At 42.5% G+C, this 21,930-nt stretch overlaps 2 protein-coding genes across 26 annotated transcripts in view; one reads left to right on the top strand and one right to left on the bottom strand.

Moving 5' to 3' along the window:
* Window positions 1-19: 19 nt before the first annotated feature.
* LOC103491299 (vacuolar protein-sorting-associated protein 33 homolog) lies at window positions 20-21,811 on the bottom strand. Of its 25 annotated transcripts, XM_051085195.1 has the most exons (16): window positions 21,084-21,625; window positions 20,870-20,992; window positions 20,285-20,367; window positions 19,908-20,121; window positions 19,572-19,612; window positions 19,368-19,450; window positions 19,157-19,264; window positions 19,021-19,065; window positions 3,880-3,936; window positions 3,469-3,525; window positions 1,796-1,890; window positions 1,501-1,575; window positions 1,206-1,364; window positions 699-818; window positions 502-603; window positions 20-335 (listed from the first exon to the last, which is right to left on the bottom strand). In XM_051085195.1, exons 5-12 carry the CDS (start codon window positions 19,582-19,584, stop codon window positions 1,572-1,574), a joined length of 462 nt encoding a protein of 153 aa, XP_050941152.1. In that variant the 5' UTR covers window positions 19,585-19,612; window positions 19,908-20,121; window positions 20,285-20,367; window positions 20,870-20,992; window positions 21,084-21,625; the 3' UTR covers window positions 20-335; window positions 502-603; window positions 699-818; window positions 1,206-1,364; window positions 1,501-1,571. The 25 variants fall into 25 exon arrangements, with proteins under 25 accessions (XP_050941152.1, XP_050941151.1, XP_050941150.1 ...); XM_051085194.1 differs by lacking the exon at window positions 1,206-1,364 and having other exon boundaries at window positions 21,084-21,617; XM_051085193.1 differs by lacking the exons at window positions 1,206-1,364; window positions 1,501-1,575 and having other exon boundaries at window positions 699-772; window positions 21,084-21,623.
* Window positions 18,578-21,930, top strand: part of LOC127149388 (uncharacterized) — a 36,061-nt gene continuing 32,708 nt past the window's right edge. The window contains exon 1 of the mRNA XM_051084602.1: window positions 18,578-18,672. The gene's annotated coding sequence lies outside the window, so the exon portion shown is untranslated. The remainder of the gene's footprint in view (window positions 18,673-21,930) is intronic.

Here is a 21,930-nt window from a genome sequence, read left to right as displayed (position 1 = left end):
AAATAACAAAAAATGATCCTTATAATCCAGAAAGAGTCTGTATCATCAAAATGTTATTTATGTTATTTTCATAAAAGATTCGTATCGTCCTACGCAAAATGCTATTTGTGTGATTAGATATATATTCTCACAAAAGATAGTCACTAATATCATTCAACCCAACACAATCATTAACTGACCATCTGTTGGTTACAAAATTTATTCAAATTTATTAGAATATATAAATCAAGTTATTCGGGAGCTTCTTGGCACCATTCATCAATAATGGGATTAAAGTCATACTGTGGCTCTGCCCAATCTATCCAATCAACAATCGCCTTTGCATTCTTCAAGTCCTACAAATAGTCATCATATGCAGATCAATCAGACAGAAGGCTCAACGAATATCTCGATCTAACGTCTTAAAGTCTACCAAACATGCTAACTGAAAACTAATGAACACATTAACAGAGATGGTTATAGAATAAAACCAGATAGCATCTGAAATAGATCAAGTAAAACCTTAGACAGAGGAAGATTGATCTTAACAGCATCAGTCACAGTAAACTCTCCATTTAAAGTTTTTGAAGCATCGGCAACATATGATCCACCAATGAAAGATGCCTAGATAGAGATTAAAAAGAAATTAGAACTTGTCGATGAATATGTAAAAATATAGGCATCTAGTAATACAATTAAAGTCTTGATTCACGACTTACAAACTCTCTAATATCTTCATCAGTAAAATCAGACAATGGTTCATTCAAAGGAACAACAGAAACTTCATCCTCGCCTGCTAATAACAAGGATTAGAAAGGCCAGAGGGCAACTGAAAATATCTGGGAGGAAATCAAACCAATAATGATTATTTTAGAAACTGCAAATATCACATAAAAAAACAATATATAATACAACGACAGAATATTGCATAGTCACAGCTTGATCATTAACTATGACGAAATTTTAGATGCTGCCTTTTACGCAGAATCAATTCTTGCAGGAAATAGAAATCTTGACTGCTTTACAGTAGGAAAGGTCAGTAAGGTTAAGCACAACACCACTGACATTTCAATCCCAGATTTTTCTTTTAAATTAGTCTGTGATGCAAAAGTGAAATGTAGCAGATTACTGAATGGTCGGTTAACGTTATTTGTATTATTAATGGCTGGCTATGTAAATATCAGGAATTTCTAAAACTAGAAAGATGTCACTTGTATATGGTATACCATATTATTAGACTTCCTATGAAAGCTTCTGCAATTCTCCATTTCTTTGCTTCAGCTGGTTTAGACATCATAAAGATTAATGCAGCCTATGCAGGTTCCAATTTCGATTTACAAACATGTTGTGACACCTATATCCTGATTAATATGCTCGTCTGAACTCTAAAAAACAGAAAATATATAGCATCCTGAATCAATGACGAAAATATATACATGGTCTTGTAACTTTATACTAGAGAACTGGAACTTTCATAGCATAGACAACAATACAATTTTCAATTTCATTTACTACACAGACCAAATTCTCCTTTAGTTTCAAGCATAAAACTGAACGAGGCCTATCAAGCGGATTTGGTATGAAAATCCCATTCAGCTGCAAAAGGCATTAATAACATGATCAAAACCTTAAAGTTGCAGATATACGTAAAGTTTGAGAAAAAAAACAAAAAACAAGCAATTGACATAGAATTCTAGTTCAAGAAACACAAATTTACTTAAAAGAAGTTTGAAACTCAATGACCTTGGATGAACTTGACTTCAAATACAAACTTGGATTCCACAACCTAAACAAAAATACAAAAAATAGTACAAACCTTGAATTAAGTGGAACCTTGATCTTTTTTCCATCTTGTTGAGCACCCATGATCGATGAATCAAGCTCCACAGAACCATTACTCACATGCAAAAACTACAAAGCCCATATCAGAAAACTTCAAAACAAAATTAAGTTACACGTGAGGTCTATTTGAATTATGATGAGTAGGCTAACAAGTACTGTGAAGAGTATATAATCAAGAGTTGGTGAGGTTTTGAAGCCAAAATGGGAGAAGTTACAGCAAATTAACTCTGTATAAGAACCTTCATGTCATGTTAAACAAAATCAAGTGATCATTGTCATCCCGTGGGGAAAAAGAAAAAAAAACACAAAAGATGAAGAAGAAGAATAAGAAGTTCCACTCGTGCATTAGCTCACCTCATCAAACAACCCTTCATATGTCAACTGAGAACACATGGGAGTGACCATGTCCACCTGCAAAGCAGAAATGTCCAATTCTAAACAACAGGGGCAGTTGAATAGAATGGGCAAATAAGTTATTCATGTTTTGAAATAAATATAACTTTCATATCGCTGTCAATAGATTTCCAAAAGTAATTGAAAAATTATAGCATATACAAATCAAACCACGTTACATAATGACATTCACAGCAGAATATGATGGAGTTCAATGAAACTTTACCTCCCTAAATATAAGAATGAGTGTATTTATCTCTGGCACAACCATCTGAAATAAAATGAATATATCAATCCTTGCATAAATTCTTTAAAGGAAATTGAAAAGAGAGAGAACGGGGTGCCTTCAAGTTCAACATTTACATCATTTGAGTTAATAGGTTCCTTTGTTTGCAAATGATTTAGAATGTCAGCAACACGTACTGATGCTCTCCCTTTGGCCCTCACATTTGGTATTGCCCCAAAGGAAAACTAACATACACAGCCAAATGATTATCCCATGATTACACATTTATTCAGAAATATAAAAGAGTGAACATAGCATTTTGCAGTACCAGATGTGTACTTATAATACCAAGCGATTAGGTAGAGGGCTCTGCAATGGCTCCAAAAGCTGACAGCTCCAAAAGAAAACTAACATTCCAACTAACCATTCTCCTTAGAAAAGTTGTCGGTTGGAACTTGTTACACTATTAACAGAACATGAATGTTGAACCATGAGTTAGAGATAAGATAAAAGAGACTAACTGACAAAATCAAGTGATCATTGTCATCCCGTGGGGCAAAAAAAAAACAAAAAGACGAAGAAGAAGAATAAGAAGTTCCACTCGTGCATTAGCTCACCTCATCAAACAACCCTTCATATGTCAACTGAGAACACATGGGAGTGACCATGTCCACCTGCAAAGCAGAAATGACATTCACAGCACCAGATGTGTACTTATTATACCAAGCGATTAGGTAGAGGGCTCTGCAATGGCTCCAAAAGCTGACAGCTCCAAAAGAAAACTAACATTCCAACTAACCATTCTCCTTAGAAAATAAACAAGGTAATGAAACTATTAGATTAAAAGTTGTCTGTTGGAACTTGTTACACTATTAACAGAACATGAATGTTGAACCATGAGTTAGAGATAAGATAAAAGAGACTAACCGACAAAATCAAGTGATCATTGTCATCCCGTGGGGCAAAAAAAAAAAAAAAACAAAAGACGAAAAAGAAGAATAAGAAGTTCCACTCGTGCATTAGCTCACCTCATCAAACAACCCTTCATATGTCAACTGAGAACATATGGGAGTGACCATGTCCACCTGCAAAGCAGAAATGACATTCACAGCACCAGATGTGTACTTATTATACCAAGCGATTAGGTAGAGGGCTCTGCAATGGCTCCAAAAGCTGACAGCTCCAAAAGAAAACTAACATTCCAACTAACCATTCTCCTTAGAAAATAAACAAGGTAATGAAACTATTAGATTAAAAGTTGTCGGTTGGAACTTGTTACACTATTAACTGAACATGAATGTTGAACCATGAGTTAGAGATAAGATAAAAGAGACTAACCGACAAAATCAAGTGATCATTGTCATCCCGTGGGGCAAAAAAAAAAAAAAAAAGAAAGACGAAGAAGAAGAATAAGAAGTTCCACTCGTGCATTAGCTCACCTCATCAAACAACCCTTCATATGTCAACTGAGAACACATGGGAGTGACCATGTCCACCTGCAAAGCAGAAATGACATTCACAGCACCAGATGTGTACTTATTATACCAAGCGATTAGGTAGAGGGCTCTGCAATGGCTCCAAAAGCTAACAGCTCCAAAAGAAAACTAACATTCCAACTAACCATTCTCCTTAGAAAATAAACAAGGTAATGAAACTATTAGATTAAAAGTTGTCGGTTGGAACTTGTTACACTATTAACTGAACATGAATGTTGAACCATGAGTTAGAGATAAGATAAAAGAGACTAACCTTGAGGACAAGGTGGCTCTTCTCCATGGGGGTATTGCTAGGCCTCCAACTACCCAAGTTTATCATAGAAAGAGGAAGAAGGGTAAAAAAGGCATTTCAGCATAGACAAAATGGTAGTTGGAATGGCCAGTGGTCCCAAGGGCACGTGGCATCAGTAAAAGGAGTTTATATATAGGGGAGCGTTGTAGCTAGGGTTAGGCATTGGAATGTTTGGAATGTTTTTATTGGACAACCTAGTTCATTTGGGAGAGAACAACCCTCTCATTTGGCTGTAATTATTTTGTGAGAACGTTTTGTAATGAAGTTATAGAGTACTGTGTGATAAGTTGTTCTTGTGCTGTGTTAGCTGTTAGCTTTGTGTGTGCTGGTATTATTTTAACAGGATTCTCGGGCCCTAACATTGGTATTAGAGCGAGTCGACAATCTAAGGAGGTGGAAGAAGATGACGCAAAAGATGATAGAGGATCGTTTAACCGCTTCAGAAGCAGAGATCGAGGCAATTAAACAAAAGGACCAAAGACTGCCACTTCTAGAGAAAAATTTAGAGAAGGTGCACGCCATGTTATCGGCGATTTACAAGGACCGCCAGAGACAGCTGGGAGGTTCGGAAATGACTGAGATAAGCATCGGAAAGAGGAAGCTCAGGAATGAAGACACGATCGAAGAGGAGGGGGAAGAAGGGGAGACGTCCTTGAGCGGGGAAACAGGGGCATGACAGGATAGGATCAAGTTCAAGAAATTAGAAATGTCGGTTTTTAACGGGGAGGATCCGGATGGATGGTTCTACAGGGCGGAACACTACTGCCAAATGCATCTCTTGAATGAAAGGGAAAAGCTGAAGATGGTCGTGCTTAGCTTGGAAGGGAAGGGATTGAGTTGGTTTAGATGGACAGAAAACCGCAACGGTTAAGATCCTGGAAGGAGTTGAAAGAAAGGATGTATAATCGATTTCGGAGTAGAGAACATGGAACTGCGTGTGCAAGATTTTTGGCGGTCAAGCAGGAAGATTCGGTGAGTGAATATCTGCAAAAGTTTGAAGAACTATCGGCGCCCCTACCAGAGATTGCAGGAGATGTTTTGGAGGGAACATTTACCAACGGTCTGGACCCAATAATTAGAAAAGAGGTATTCTCCATGAGGGTCGTGGGCCTTGAAGATCTGATGGAGGCGGCCCAACTCGCGGAAGAAAAGATTGAAGTGGCAAGGGGTGGCCCACACCCGTACCCGAAGGAGGCCACGAAAACAAACCCAAAACTAAGCCCAAAAAATTACGAAAGCCCGACCACGAAGATGGTGACCTTGCGGAGAAAGTTTTCCTCCATCCGTCAAATTCAAACGCATTTCTACCTAATACCGTGGGAGGGGGAGGCCGACGCGAACATCCCTTTTGACGGTGGACCGACTCTGAACTACAGGCGAGGAAGGAGAAAGGTTTATGCTATCGGTGTGACGAACCGTTCAGCAAAGGCCACCGCTGCAAGAACAAGGAGCTCCGACTGTGTGTGGTAGCCGACGACCTTGACGACGTAGAGATGGGAGAGATGGAAATCGAAGAAGGAATGGTTTAGGTCAGTCCCGTCGTCGAGCTGTCTCTGAACTCAGTGGTTGGTCTCACGGCTCCGGGTACGTTTAAGATTAAAGGAAAAGTGGAAGAACGGAAAGTCGTGGTGATGATCGATTGCGGGGACACACATAATTTCATCTCCCTAAAGCTGGTGGAGTTAAAAATCCCAACAACAGAGACGACCAATTATGGAGTCATCATGTGATCCGGCAAGGCAGTCCAAGGAAAAGGGACGTGCACGGGTGTTATCGTGGGGCTTCCCGGGTTAACAGTAGTGGATGATATTTTGCCGATGGAATTGGGAAACTTAGATATGGTTCTCGGAATGCAGTGGTTGCTTGCAAGGAGCGATGACAGTGGATTGGAAAGATTTAGCAATGACGTTCACCGTCGGGGGTACTAAAGTAATACTGAAGGGGGACTCGTCGTTGACAAGAATGGAAGTGTCCCTGAAGATGTTGATGAAGCAATGGCAGCCCGAGGATCGGGGATTCCTCGTGGATTTCAGGTCCATGGGTGTATCGAGGGCGGACCGACAATTAACGGTTAGTGAAGCAATTGAAGAGCTGCGACCGAAATTTGAACAGCTTGAGCGGAAATTTTCAGATGTATTCAATATGCCCTCAGAATTACCCCCAATGAGACAAGTTGACCACCGCATACAACTGAAGGAAGGTACAGAACACATTAATGTACGGCCATACCGTTACCCGCATGTTCAGAAGAACGAACTTGAGAAATTAGTGAATGAGATGCTAGACGCGGGAATTATTCGGCCAAGTGTCAGTCCATTTTCCAGTCCTGTGATCCTAGTGAAAAAAAAAGACGGAGGTTGGCGATTTTGTGTGGATTATAGGGCGTTGAATAGAGCGACAGTACCCGATAAGTTCCCAATTCCCATGATTGACGAGCTGCTAGATGAGCTGCACGGGGCAAGTATTTTTTCCAAAATAAATCTGAGGTCGGGGTACCATCACATCCGAGATCGGGGGAGGATGTAAAGAAAACGACTTTTAGAACGCACGAAGGGCATTACGAATTTCTGGTCATGCCGTTTGGGCTTACAAACGCACCGGCGACATTCCAAGCCCTCATGTACCAGGTTTTTCGACCTTATTTACGTAAGTTTATACTGGTGTTTTTTGATGATATCCTTGTGTATAGTAAGGATGCAGAATCTCACTTGGAGCACCTCACGGTGGTGTTTAGCCTACTAAGGGAGCATAGCCTTTTTGCCAACCGCAAGAAGTGCCATTTCGAGAAGGAACGCATCGAGTATTTGGGGCATTGGGTATCTGAAAAGGGGGTTGAAGCAGACCAAGAAAAAATCAGAATAATGCTGGAATGGCCGGTTCCGAAAAACGTGTGGGAGCTTAGAGGATTTCTGGGGCTGACCGGATATTATCGCCGATTTGTGGCAAACTATGGAGCCATAGCCACACCCCTCACACGCTCGACAAAGAAGAATAACTTCCGTTGGTCAGCGGAGGCCACGGTGGCATTCGAGAATCTGAAAAAAGCCACGGTTACACTGCCTGTCTTGGCCCTACCGAATTTCCAGCAACCATTTGAGATAGAAACCGACGCTTCCGGGTTTGGGTTGGGAGCGGTATTATCACAAAACAAATGACCGATTGCTTATTTCAGCCAAAAATTGTCAGAGGCGGCGAGAGAGAAGTCAGTCTACGAGGGAGAGCTGATGGTCATTGTGTTAGCAGTAGAAAAATGGCGACATTATTTGTTGGGGCATCGTTTCGTGGTGTACACCGATCAGAAGGCCTTGAGACACATCTTGGAACAGAGGGAGGTGATACCGGAGATCCACAAATGGTTGATGAAACTAATGGGTTTTGATTTTCAGATCTTTTACCGAGCGGGACCAGAAAACAAGGCGGCTGATGCGTTATCCCGCATCCCGATTGAGACTCAGCTGAACATTATTATAGTCCATTCCATACTTGATGTCGCTGTGGTGGAAAAGGAGGTCCAAGCGGATGACAAGCTCAAGGACATATTTGAGAAACTATTAGTGGACCCCGGGTGTGTGCCACGGTATTTAGTCCGACAAGGCCGGCTGTTTTATAAGGGCTGATTAGTCCTCCCGAAGACATCCAGTTTATTACAAACCATTTTACACACCTTCCATGATTCTGTGGTTGGGGGGCACTCCGGGCAACTACGTACCTACAAAAGAATAGTTGCTGAATTATATTGGGAGGGAATGAAAAACGACATCAAGTTGTACGTGGATCGATGTCATGTGTGTCAACAGAAGAAAACCCAAGCCTTATCGCCTGCCAGCCTGCTGCAGCCCCTACCCATTCCTAACCGAATTTGGGAAGATATATCGATGGATTTTGTGGAAGGCCTCCCACAATCCAGGAAGTTTGACTCGGTGTTAGTAGTGGTGGATCGCTTGAGTAAACACACACACTTCATCGAGTTGAGTCATCCATTCTCTGCCAAATAGTGGCTCTGGAATTTATCAAGGAGGTAGTGCGCCTCCATGGATATCCCCGTTCAATAGTATCCGATTGTCACCAACTGTTTTTTAGCCACTTTTGGAAGGAATTATTTCGCTTACAGGGGACCCAATTGAAAAGAAGTACGACGTATCATCCCCAAACCGACGGACAAACGGAAGTAGTTAACAAGTGCCTCGAACTATATTTACGATGTTTGTGTCAAGAGCGACCCAAAACATGGAGTGAAAAGCTAGCGTGGACCGAATATTGGTATAACACCAACTATCACGCATCGATCAAAACGACCCCCTACGCGGTGGTTTATGGACAGCCCCCACCCCCCATTTGTTCCTACGGTCAAGTGAGCACAACACCGAATGATTCGGTCGAATACCAGTTACAGAACAGGGATGAAACACTAGCAGTTTTGAAGCAACATTTACAACAAGCCCAGGAACAAATGAAGAAGTTTTTCGATGTGCACCGAAGGGAAGTAGTTTTTGACATTGGAGATTGGGTATATTTGAAATTACAACCCTATAGGCAGCAATCGGTAGCTAAGAGGCGCTGCGATAAGCTAACTCCTAAATACTTCAGACCTTATATGGTGTTGGGAAGAGTCGGCGAGGTAGCCTACTTGTTGGATCTCCCAGAGAATGCAAAAATACACCCAGTTTTCCATGTTTCGCAATTAAAAAGGGCAGTAGGTGATAAACACCGTATCCAACCGGACATATCTGCGCTTAATGATCAGATGGAGCTAGTTTTGGTGCCCGACCAGGTGACACAACTCCGCTGGAATGATGCCGAAAGGGACTGGGAGTACTTGGTTCATTGGAAAGATCAACCGAGTCATGAAGCCACATGGGAATCCTATGCAACGCTCGTGAACCAATTCCCCGATTTCCACCTTGAGGACAAGGTGACTCTTCTCTTAGGGGGTATTGCTAGGCCTCCAATTACCCAAGTTTATCATAGAAAGAGGAAGAAGGGTAAGAAAGGCATTTCAGCATAGACAAAATGGTAGTTGGAATGGCCAGTGGTCCCAAGGGCACGTGGCATCGGTAAAAGGAGTTTATATATAGGGGAGCGTTTAGCTAGGGTTAGGCATTGGAATGTTTGGAATGTTTTGAACGGACAACCTTGTTCATTTGGGAGAGAACAGTCCTCTCATCTAGCTGTAATCATTTTGTGAGAACCTTTTGTAATGATTGACTATTCCTATATAAATATATAAGTTCCATATTGCCTCATATTGTTATAGAGTGTTGTGTGATAAGTTGTTCTTGTGCTGTGTTAGCTGTTAGCTTTGTGTTTGCTGGTATAATTGTAACAGGATTCTCGGGCCCTAACATTGGTATCAGAGCGAGTCGACAATCTGGGAGGTGGAAGAAGATGACGCAAAAGATGATAGAGGATCGTTTAACCGCTTCAGAAGCAGAGATCGAGGCAATTAAACAAAAGGACCAAAGACTGCCACTTCTAAAGAAAAATTTAAAGAAGGTGCATGCCATGTTATCGGCGATTTACGAGGACCGCCAGAGACAGCTGGGAGGTTTGAAAATGACTGGGATAAGCACCGGAAAGAGGAAGCTCAGGAATGAAGACACGGCCGAAGAGGAGGGGGAAGAAGGGGAGACGTCCTTGAGCGTGGAAACAGGGGCATGACAGGATAGGATCAAGTTCAAGAAATTAGAAATGCCCGTTTTTAACGGGGAGGATCCGGATGGATGGTTCTACAGGGCGGAATACTACTTCCAAATGCATCTCTTGAATGAAAGGGAAAAGCTGAAGATCGCCGTGCTTAGCTTGGAAGGGAAGGGATTGAGTTGGTTTAGATGGACAGAAAACCGCAAACGGTTAAGATCCTGGAAGGAGTTGAAAGAAAGGATGTATAATCGATTTCAGAGTAGAGAACATGGACGGCGTGTGCAAGATTTTTGGCGGTCAAGCAGGAAGGTTCGGTGAGTGAATATCTGCAAAAGTTTGAAGAACTATCGGCGCCCCTACCGGAGATTGCAGAAGATGTTTTCGAGGGAACATTTACCAACGGTCTGGACCCAATAATTAGAAAAGAGGTATTCTCCATGAGGGTCGTGTGTCAAGGGCATAATTGTCCAAGGTTTTATTTACCGATGGCCGTATGCCCGAATACCACCAAATCACTTTATCTTTATGTCTTGAAAGTAGTTTAGGTTAATTCTTTCGTTTAGGTGTCGCCGAGTCATAGTATGACATTTCGGCTTTTTCATATGCAAGTCTGCCAAGGCCAAAATTCTCAATATGTACTATGGGGGGTACATGACTAGTCCGACCCCTGCCCAAGCCTTGTCGCACTCTTTGCAAGTTAAGCTATTTTCTTTGTAATTGACAGTCTTCAATGCTTTCTTTATGATGTTTTCAACTATTTAATTTCTCTCTCCCGTTTTATAAAAACATTTTCTTAAGAACGAGGAGGGAGGCTACATCATACCGCGAGTTTGTCGCGGATTCCGAATTTCGAACGGCTGACTTGTTGATCGAGCTAAACAAGTGCAGCACAATCGTGTTGAAAAGTTACGATTGTGACAAGTGGTATCAGAGCCAAATTGGCTAATTGACGATAAGACCGAAACATGTCATCGTCGAACCCACCGGGCAAAGCCCAGAAAGACCGACTAGTAGAGCTAGAAGAGCAGATGCTCTACCTAGTCGAAGTTCCCGACTCCATCCGTTACTTGGAGTCTCGTCTCGATGAAATTTCCGAGAAAACTAATACGATCGATGTGGTAGCTGGCCGTGTCAAAGGGTTGCCGATACAAGAGTTGTTGGCAAGAGTTGACACCCTAGAAGAAAACACAAACGCCAGAAGAACTGTTAACTACGAACATGGGGACAGTTCATTAGGCTTTGCTGCCCACATGCAAGAACGTGTCAGCGAGCTAGATAGCTCTCAAAAGACACTATTAGAGATGATAAACGACATGTCGGAGGATTTTAGAGTCACCCTCGATGTCGTTAGGAATGAAATCGCAGACGTGAACGCGAGGCTGAATCTCACGATGCGAGCAATGGAAAACCAAGCTCCAGCTGGAGGAGCAATTCCGGTTAGCAGAGTAAAGATCCCGGAACCAAAGCCCTTCTGTGGGGCAAGAGATGCAAAGGCTTTAGAGAATTATATTTTCGACCTTGAACAGTACTTCAAGGCTACAAACACCGTCACCGAGGAAGCCAAAGTGACATTGGCAACGATGCATCTGTCTGAAGATGCCAAGTTGTGGTGGAGGTCCCGATATGTGGACATACAGGAAGGGCGTTGCACAATAGATACTTGGGATGCCCTGAAGAGAGAACTTCGCTCGCAATTCTTCCCCGAGAATGTGGAAATCCTTGCTCGGCGAAAGTTGCGCAATCTAAGACACACTGGCGAGATTCGGGAGTAAGTGAAACAGTTCGCGGGGTTGATGCTAGACATCCGCGATATGTCAGAGAAAGACAAAGTTTTCTGTTTTGTTGAAGGGCTGAAACCGTGGGCAAGGGCCAAGTTGTATGAACAAAGGGTCCAAGACCTCACGTCAGCGTATGCAGCAGCCCAACGATTGTTCGATCTGACAAGTGACTCTCAAGATGTGAGACGTCGCCAAAGTTTCTCACCTGGAAGGAACAGGAATAGTCGTCCGAGTTCTCCCAAAGCTGTAGGGGGAGACGAATGTTCAGGTAAAAACCGCAGATCTCACCAGTCAAACACAGGGAACACATGGCAAAGGTCGAATAATCAAAGCCCACCCAAGCACCGCCTGAGTTGTTTCGTATGTGGTAGGCCACATATGGCAAAAGAATGTCCAAATAAAGTCGACTTTCATGCGTTTCAGGCCTCATTAATCGCGGATTCAGATGATAAGCCAAATCAAGCTGAGGATGAAGCGGGTCTGATAGATGGAGGTGAAAGAACTCGAATAGGGGCCATAAAATATCTGTGGTCTCTCCAGAAAAAGTCAGGGGAGAGAAACGTACCCACGAAAGGGGGCTTATTATATGTTAACACCTGGATCAATCAAAAGCAGACGAAAAGCACTATGATTAATTTCGGTGCAACCCATAACTTCATAACAGAGGTAGAGGCCAGACGTTTAAGACTCCGTTGGGAGAAGGACTCAGAAAGAATGAAGGTCGTGAATTCCATTGCCCTACCCGTCTTCGGGTTAGTGAAACAAACGACGATAAAGTTGGGAGGATGGAAAGGCCGTGTAGACTTTGTGGTTGTAAAGATGGATGACTTAGATGTAGTGCTAGAAATGGAGTTCCTCCTTGAACATCAAGTCATACCAATGCCCTCAGCCAGATGTCTAGTGATCACTGGATCCTTTCCCACGATAGTGCAAGCAGAGATTCGTCAGCCCAACGGGTTTAAAATGATATCGACCATGCAACTAGTCGAGAGTCGCGCCCAAGAGAAACCACCATCTGTGGAGATCCCGCTTGGGGCATTGGGGAAAAGGGGGGAGATAATCCCGAAAGACACTCTATGTATCCCAGAGAAGTGCCATGATGTGCTGCCAAATAGTTGGCCCAAATCCGTGTCGATGCGAAAGACGATCGACCAGGGAAGAGAATTGTTGCCAGAGGCAAAAGCGCCTGTGAAGAATGCTTATCGCATGGCACCGTCGGAGTTAACCAAACTTCGGAAACCATCAGAGATGTTGTTGAATACAGGGTGTAATATACCTGTACAAGCTCCGTATGGAGCCCACGTCCTTTCCCTAAAGAAGAAGGACAAAAGCCCACAACAGTGTATTGACTGCCGTATCCAGAGTAAGCTCACAGTTCGGCGTAAACGTCCACTCTCCATGCTCACGAGGCGGGTGGACCGCTCACGTGGAGTGAAGCATCTCCCAAAGTCAGACGACCGACCGAGGCACTATCGAGTAAGAACAACGAAGGCAAAGGGACTCGAGAAAAATTGTGTCACTAGGCATGAAGCATACAAGTTCCCCGTAGTGCCGCTGAGTCTTACCGATGCCAAGGGAGGAGAGTGTTACTCTGTGCAGAGCCAGATAAACGTGCCGGATCATGTGGGGGAGCGTCACCAAAGTGGGTTGTTGAGAGAAGAAGACACTCAGTGGAGTGAGAACCTCGAGCGTCAGGCCGCCTTCAATGGTTCAAAGCAAGCCATGATCGAGGGGCCAAGTCTTGGGGTCGTCGATGCGACCAAGACTCCTGAAGCTGAAGCCGAGCAATTCCGCTGTGTGCTCGGAGAATACCTGCATCATTGTGTTGATGGCAGACAAAAGAATTGGGTTCAACTGCTGAAGGTAGCCCAATTTGGTCATAGTGCTCAGACAGACTCGCAGATCAAGAGATGTCCGTTTGAGATTAAAGGTAAGAGGCATTCTGTATTGCCGCCCCTCGCTGATGGCCCTTATGTAGGGGACCGCCCTCAAGTCCACTGAGTTGGAGAGGAATGTGACCAGATGGCCGACATCGCTCGAGTGTGCCTAGAAGAAGCTTCAAGGCCTATGGAGGAGAGGGGAGATCAAAAGCGATGCCCTCTCGAGTTCGAGTGGATGACCAAGCTTCCAATTGACCGTGCAACAACGCCGTATGATTATCTGTCAACCTGGATCTAGAGGAAGACAGAGAAGTCAAGGAAGTCCTTGCTGACAAAGTAAGGACTGGTAGAAGGCCCACGAGGGAGACACATAAATTCCTGTTGAAGCGGAAGAAGCCTCTCGTGGAGGTAACAAGAGAGGACATGTCGAAGACCTTGAAACGTGGATGCAGAAGACCAAAGAGCTCCAGCTTCGCCGGTTGACGAGGACGTCAACCGTTTAAGTAGGGGAGAATGTCAAGGGCATAATTGTCCAAGGTATTATTTACCAATGGTCGTATGCCCGAATACCCTCAAACCACTTTATCTTTGTCTTGAAAGTAGTTTAGGTTAATTCTTTCGTTTAGGTGTCGTCGAGTCACAGTGTGACATTTCGGCTTTTTCATATGCAAGCCTGCCAAGGCCAAAATTCTCAATATGTACTATAGGGGTACATGACTAGTTCGACCCCCGCCCAAGCCTTGTCGCACTCTTTGCAAATTAAGCTATTTTCTTTGTAATTGACAGTCTTCAATGCTTTCTTTATGATGTTTTCAACTATTTAATTTCTCTCTCCCGTTTTATAAAAACATTTTCTCAAGAACGAGGAGGGAGACTGCATCATATCGCGAGTTAGTCCGCGGATTCCGAATTTCGAACGGCTGACTTGTTGATCGAGCTAAACAAGTGCTGTATAATTGTGTTGAAAAGTTACGATTGTGACACCATGGACCTTGAAGATCTGATGGAGGCGGCCCAACTCGCTGAAGAAAAGATTGAAGTGGCAAGGGGTGGCCCACACCCGTACCCAAAGGAGGCCGCGAAAACAAACCCAAAACTAAGCCCAAAAAATTACAAAAGCCCGACCACGAAGATGGTGACCTTGGCGGAGAAAATTTCCCCCATCCGTCAAATTCAAACGCATTTCTACCTAATACAGGGGGAGGGGGAGGCCGACGCGAACATCCCTTTCGACGGTGGACAGACTCTGAACTACAGACGAGGAAGGATAAGGGTTTATGCTATCGGTGTGACGAACCGTTTAGCAAAGGCCACCGTTGCAAGAACAAGGAGCTCCGAATATGTGTGGTAGCCGACGACCTTGACGACGCAGAGATACGAGAGATGGAAATCGAAGAAGGAATGGTGGAGGTCAGTCTCGTTGTCGAGCTGTCTCTGAACTCAGTGGTTGGTCTCACGGCTCCGGGTACGTTTAAGATTAAAGGAAAAGTGGAAGAGCGAAAAGTCGTGGTGATGATCGATTGCGGGGACACACATAATTTCATCTCCCTAAAGCTGGTGGAGGAGTTAAAAATCCCAACAACAGAGACGACCAATTATGGAGTCATCATGTGATCCGGCAAGGCAGTCCAAGGAAAAGGGATGTGCACGGGTGTTATCGTGGGGCTTCCCGGGTTAATAGTAAAGGATGATTTTTTGCCGTTGGAATTGGGAAACTTAGATATGGTTCTCGGAATGCAGTGGTTGCTTGCAAGGAGCGATGACAGTGGATTGGAAAGATTTAGCAATGACATTCATCGTCGGGGGTACTAAAGTAGTACTGAAGGGGGACCTGTCGTTGACAAGAATGGAAGTGTCCTTGAAGATGTTGATGAAGCAATGGCAGCCCGAGAGTCGGGGATTCCTCGTGGATGTCAGGTCCATGGGTGTATCGAGGGCGGACCGACAACTAACGGTTACTGAAGCGGTTGAAGAGCTGCAACCGAAATTTGAACAGCTTGAGCGGAAATTTGCAGATGTATTCAATATGCCCTCAGAATTACCCCCAATGAGACAAGTTGACCACCGCATACAACTGAAGGAGGGTACAAAACACATTAATGTACGGCCATACCGTTACCCGCATGTTCAGAAGAACGAACTTGAGAAATTAGTGAATGAGATGCTCGACACGGGATTTATTCGGCCAAGTGTCAGCCCATTTTCCAGTCCTGTGATCCTAGTGAAAAAGAAAGACAGAGGTTGGCGGTTTTGCGTGGATTATAGGGCGTTGAATAGAGCGACAGTACCTGATAAGTTCCCAATTCCCATGATTGACGAGCTGCTAGATGAGCTGCACGAGGCAAGTATTTTTTCCAAAATCGATCTGAGGTCGGGGTACCATCACATCCGAGTTCGGGAGGAGGATGTAAAGAAAACGACTTTTAGAACGCACGAAGGGCATTACTAATTTCTGGTCATGCCGTTTGGGCTTACAAACGCACCGGCGACATTCCAAGCCCTCATGTACCAGGTTTTTCGACCTTATTTATGTAAGTTTATACTAGTGTTTTTTGATGATATTCTTGTGTATAGTAAGGATGCAGAATCTCACTTGGAGCACCTCACTGTGGTGTTTAGCCTACTAAGGGAGCATAGCCTTTTTGCCAACCGCAAGAAGTGCCATTTCGGGAAGGAACGCATCGAGTATTTGGGGCATTGGGTATCTGAAAAGGAGGTTGAAGCAGACCAAGAAAAAATCAGAATTATGCTGGAATGGCCGGTTCCGAAGAACGTGCGGGAGCTTAGAGAATTTCTGGGGCTGACGGAATATTATCGTCGATTTGTGGCAAACTATGGAGCCATAGCCACACCCCTCAAACGCTTGACAAAGAAGAATAACTTCCGTTGGTCAGCGGAGGCCACGCTGGCATTCGAGAATCTGAAAAAGGCCATGGTTACACTGCCTATCTTGGCCTACCGAATTTCCAGCAACCATTTGAGATAGAAACCGACGCTTTCGGGTTTGGGTTGGGAGCGGTGTTATCACAAAACAAATGACCGATTGCTTATTTCAGCCAAAAATTGTCAGAAGCGGGGAGATTGAAGTAAGTCTACGAGAGAGAGCTAATGGCCATTGTGTTAGCAGTGGAAAAATGGTGATATTATTTGTTGGGGCATCGTTTCGTGGTGTACACCGATCAGAAGGCCTTGAGACACATCTTGGAACAGAGGGAGTTGATACCGGGGATCCACAAATGGTTGATGAAACTAATGGGTTTTGATTTTGAGATCTTTTACCGAGCGGGACCAGAAAACAAGGCGGCTGATGCGTTATCCCGCATCCCGATTGAGACTCAGCTGAACATTATTACGGTCCCTTCCATACTTGATGTCGCTGTGGTGGAAAAGGAGGTCCAAGCGGATGACAAGCTCAAGGACATATTTGAGAAACTATTAGTGGACCCCGGGTGTGTGCCACGGTATTCAGTCCGACAAGGCCGACTGTTTTATAAGGGCAGATTAGTCCTCGAGAAGACGTCCAGTTTATTACAAACCATTTTACACACCTTCCATGATTCTGTGGTTGGGGGGCACTCGAGGCAACTACGTACCTACAAAAGAATAGTTGCTGAATTATATTGGGAGGGAATGAAAAACGACATCAAGTTGTACGTGGATCGATGTCATGTGTGTCAACAGAAGAAAACCCAAGCCTTATCGCCTGCCAGCCTGCTGCAGCCCCTACCCATTCCTAACCGAATTTGGGAAGATATATCGATGGATTTTGTGGAAGGCCTCCCACAATCCAGGAAGTTTGACTCGGTGTTAGTAGTGGTGGATCGCTTGAGTAAACACACACACTTCATCGAGTTGAATCATCCATTCTCTGCCAAAATAGTGGCTGATGGAATTCATCAAGGAGGTAGTGCGCCTCCATGGATATCCCCGTTCAATAGTATCCGATCGTGACCAATTATTTTTTAGCCACTTTTGGAAGGAATTATTTCGCTTACAGGGGACCCGGTTGAAAAGAAGTACGGCGTATCATCCCCAAACCGACGGACAAATGGAAGTAGTTAACAAGTGCCTCGAACTATATTTACGATGTTTGTGTCAAGAGCGACCCAAAACATGGAGTGAAAAGCTAGCGTGGACCGAATATTGGTATAACACCAACTATCACGCATCGATCAAAACGACCCCCTACGCGGTGGTTTATGGACAGCCCCCACCCCCCATTTGTTCCTACGGTCAGGTGAGCACAACACTGAATGATTCGGTCGAATACCAGTTACAGAACAGGGATGAAACACTAGCAGTTTTGAAGCAACATTTACAACAAGCCCAGGAACAAATGAAGAAGTTTTTCGATGTGCACCGAAGGGAAGTAGTTTTTGACATTGGAGATTGGGTATATTTGAAATTACAACCCTATAGGCAGAAATCGGTAGCTAAGAGGCGCTGCGATAAGCTATCTCCTAAATGCTTTGGACCTTATATGGTGTTGGGAAGAGTCGGCGAGGTAGCCTACTTTGTTTGGAATGTTTTGAATGGACAACCTTGTTCATTTGGGAGAGAACAACCCTCTCATTTGGCTGTAATCATTTTGTGAGAACCTTTTCTAATGAATGACTATTCCTATATAAATATATAAGTTCCATATTGCCTCATATTGTTATAGAATGCTGTGTGATAAGTTGTTCTTGTGCTGTGTTAGCTGTTAGCTGTTAGCTTTGTGTATGCCGGTATTATTGTAACGGGATTCTGCTAGACCCCCAATTTTATTTACCTACAACAGAAGGAAGAAAGACAAGGGGACACGTGGAAATGGTGAGGAAAGCAAGGAGCTGGGACCAGCCAAAGGGGGAGGGGGGACCACAAGTTAGTTAGTAGTGGAACGGAAAAAGGGAGCAGGCAGGACAAAGGACAAATGTCGGGTAAAAGGTGGGCTGCTCCCCCTGAAGAAAGAGGTAAAGCAGACTGAAGAAAAGGGCAGAAGACCGTTGCTGCGCAGAAGGGCTGGACTTATAAATAAGCCATTTCATGGGTGGTAGAGGGCATGTTTTGTTTGGTTTTGTGTGGTGTAGTAGAGCAGAAACAGAGAGCTTGTTCTGTGATTTTGAGTTGTGTTTTGTGTATTTTCCTTAGAGGAAGATCAGTCTTAGTAATCTGGCTGTAATTTTCTTTGATATTTTGGCAAGTTAATTCAAAGAGTTTCTTAAGAAGTTCTGGTATCCTAACAGATTCTCGGGCCGTAACACCTTCATATTTCAACTGAGAACACATGGGAGTGACCACGTCCACCTGCAAAGCAGAAATATCCAATTCTAAACAACAGGGGCAGTTGAATAGAATGGGCAAATAAATTATTCATGTTTTGAAATAAATATAACTTTCATATCCCCATCAATAGATTACCAAAAGTAATTGAAAAATTATAGCATATACAAATCAAACCACGTTACATAATGACATTCACAGCAGAATATGATGGAGTTCAATGAAACTTTACCTCCCTAAATATAAGAATGAGTGTATTTATCTCTGGCACAACCATCTGAAATAAAATGAATATATCAATCCTTGCACAAATTCTTTAAAGGAAATTGAAAAGAGAGAGAACGGGTGCCTTCAAGTTCAACATTTACATCATTTGAGTTAATAGGTTCCTCTGTTTGCAAATGATTTAGAATGTCAGCAACACGTACTGATGCTCTCCCTTTGGCCCTCACATTTGGTATTGCCCCAAAGGTAAACTAACATACACAGCCAAATAATTATCTCATGATTACACATTTATTCAGGAATATAAAAGAGTGAACATAGCATTTTGCAGTACCAGATGTGTACTTATAATACCAAGCGATTAGGTAGAGGGCTCTGCAATGGCTCCAAAAGCTGACAGCTCCAAAAGAAAACTAACATTCCAACTAACCATTCTCCTTAGAAAATAAACAAGGTAATGAAACTATTAGATTAAAAGTTGTCTGTTGGAACTTGTTACACTATTAACTGAACATGAATGTTGAACCATGAGTTAGAGATAAGATAAAAGAGACTAACCGATCCATGCCATTCAGCACGATGCAGTGTACCAAATGAGCCTGAAAGAACGAAAAATATTATGGTGAAGACCAAAACTAAATAGTTATCAAATAAGACCTAATAGATTTGAATTTAACAACCTTCACAGTATACTTAGGATCCACTCTGGCTTTGTGCTGGAAATTTGGTTTATAATATACTCATTTTGCAAGTCACATATTGTGTTTATGACATTTTGTATCTTCCCTCCTTTTCTCTTACAATATTTTAACTGAATCAATCTTGAGTGTAGTGTAATCCATCTAAAAAAAGATGAAAAGGTTAATACAAGCACAAGAGTGGCGGTTAACGTACATGGCTTGCAAGGATATAAAGGAAGATATTGAATGCAGCTTTAGCCTTGACACTTTCTCGGAGAATGCTAGAAGGCCATCTAACTTTCTTTAAGAATGAGTAGATTTCGATAGACCCTTGGCAAATATTGAACAATGACAGTATATTTCAACGACCTCACTGCATATATAAATCAATTTCCTCTTAAGCTTGGAATGAGAACTAAAACCACCACCTGCACACGAGTATTTTTCACATGCATCAGAATAATACCATCAAGTTTAATTTGAGTACAATACCAATGTACTTTCTCTCTTTCAAATGCCATGAAGTTGGCTAAAAAGTTTCATCATGTGTGCACCCTTCTAACATTAATGATTGACATAATTAACTCTTACCTGATCAATAGGATCTGTCAATTCGAAAAATGCATTGGCCAGCTCACGACAACTAATGAAAAATTCAAATTTTTCTGTGAACCCTGCATGCTTAGTAATGCACAGGAAATGAAAATTTTAACCCCTCCCAAGTAAGAAAAAAGGAAAGATAGAAAAGACATTCAAACAGCTGTTGGTGTAAAGATTTGAGATCTCCATCATGGTCATCCTCCAATAATTTCCCAAAGAGGAGAATAATTTAATATTTTAGGATGAAAAACAAAATTGATAATGACCCCGAGCTTATTTCTTTGGAATTCTTGTAGATTACTAAAGGAATTAGACAATATGGCTTTGTGTTTTAACATCAGGAGTGGATATCTTGTTGTAGCACAAACTTAACTTATGACCCGTATGCTCTGTAAATTATGCTTTTATGTTTCTGATTGAATAATTAGTTGTTTTTGTGTGTGTACTCTAACATATATATTTTAAATGGTGATTATCTTTCTTGTCCTACAAATGAATCCTTGGTTACAAATGGAATGGACAAAGTTGAAAATGAGATTGATAGAATCTAAGCCAGCAGAGGCTGAAGTTTCATACCTGGGGGAGTGAAAGAACCGAAAGAACGTCAACTGTGAAGTAAGATAAAAAGAATCTCCAAGCTCTTGAGATAAGAGAAATCGAAGTTGTCCAGGTCCATACCTCGGGCAATGCTTCAGCATGCTGACCAAGCCGTTAGAGACAAAAAAATTTCGTAAAATTCTTCACAGATTGAAAAGCAATAAAGAAGATAAACCTAGCGGAACCAGTTAACCTCTATTTTCTTTCTTCTTTTCATATTCTTCTACTTATTGAACGTTCTACCTTCAGAAATCTTCTATCCCTTCTCTTATGTACAACTAAAAGAGACAGAGAGAAATTCCTCTCTTTTGAATGCCTGAAACAAAAGAGGAAATTTTTTAATAGTTCTGATATTTGTACGACTGTAAGGCGGAAAGTAACTCAAGTTAAGTCCTTTGAATTCTAAGATAGAGCACCTGTGTGGTAAATGGAAAATTAGCGTGGAAGAATCTCTTATACAAGAAGATTTCACTTTGGGTATGGACATTTGGGTTTTAGATCTAACAGGAAGAATTGTTGATAATCAACCAAGAAACACTCGAGAAGTTTTTGCAATAAACCCAACATGGAACCAATCAAGAACAACCTCAAGATTTTCAACAATGGCACGAAAACAAACAACAAAAACTATTAAGAAAGCAAGAATCACTTCAGAGTATCCCAGAATTTCCACCAAGAATTAAAAAACCTACAAGATTACCTCAGATGATTAGAAACAGAGAAGAAGACCTTTGTATAGATTCGGATTCTTCTAAGAAAGAGAAATTAATTGTTAAATCCTCATCCCAACATTCCTCCAAGATTTCAGCCCCTAACTTTGTTTCACACTCATTCAACATTACAGAAACATGAATCAAGAAAGTTTCCAAGATTCAAAAGAAGAACCTCACTCAAACAAAAGAGAAATGCAATTTCATTAAAATTTTCAGATAAAAAAGACAGTTGTTTCTATATATAATCTCAAAATCAGCAGACTTTAATTTTTTTCCAGAACAATCCACAAGAATTGAATGCAAAAGAACCAAGATTGAATCTTATAT

This window comes from Cucumis melo, chromosome 5 (genome assembly GCF_025177605.1).
Source record: "Cucumis melo cultivar AY chromosome 5, USDA_Cmelo_AY_1.0, whole genome shotgun sequence".
In the NCBI taxonomy this organism is placed as follows: Eukaryota; Viridiplantae; Streptophyta; class Magnoliopsida; order Cucurbitales; family Cucurbitaceae; genus Cucumis; species Cucumis melo.
This window is presented reverse-complemented; position numbering and strand designations above follow the sequence as displayed.

Coding starts and splice junctions, on each gene's coding strand:
- LOC103491299 (XM_051085190.1), bottom strand. Junction 19,066..19,156: donor AACCTATTAACTCAAATGAT/GTAAATGTTGAA, acceptor ATTTTATTTCAG/ATGGTTGTGCCAGAGATAAA. Junction 3,937..19,020: donor TCATTCTTATATTTAGGGAG/GTAAAGTTTCAT, acceptor TCTGCTTTGCAG/GTGGACATGGTCACTCCCAT.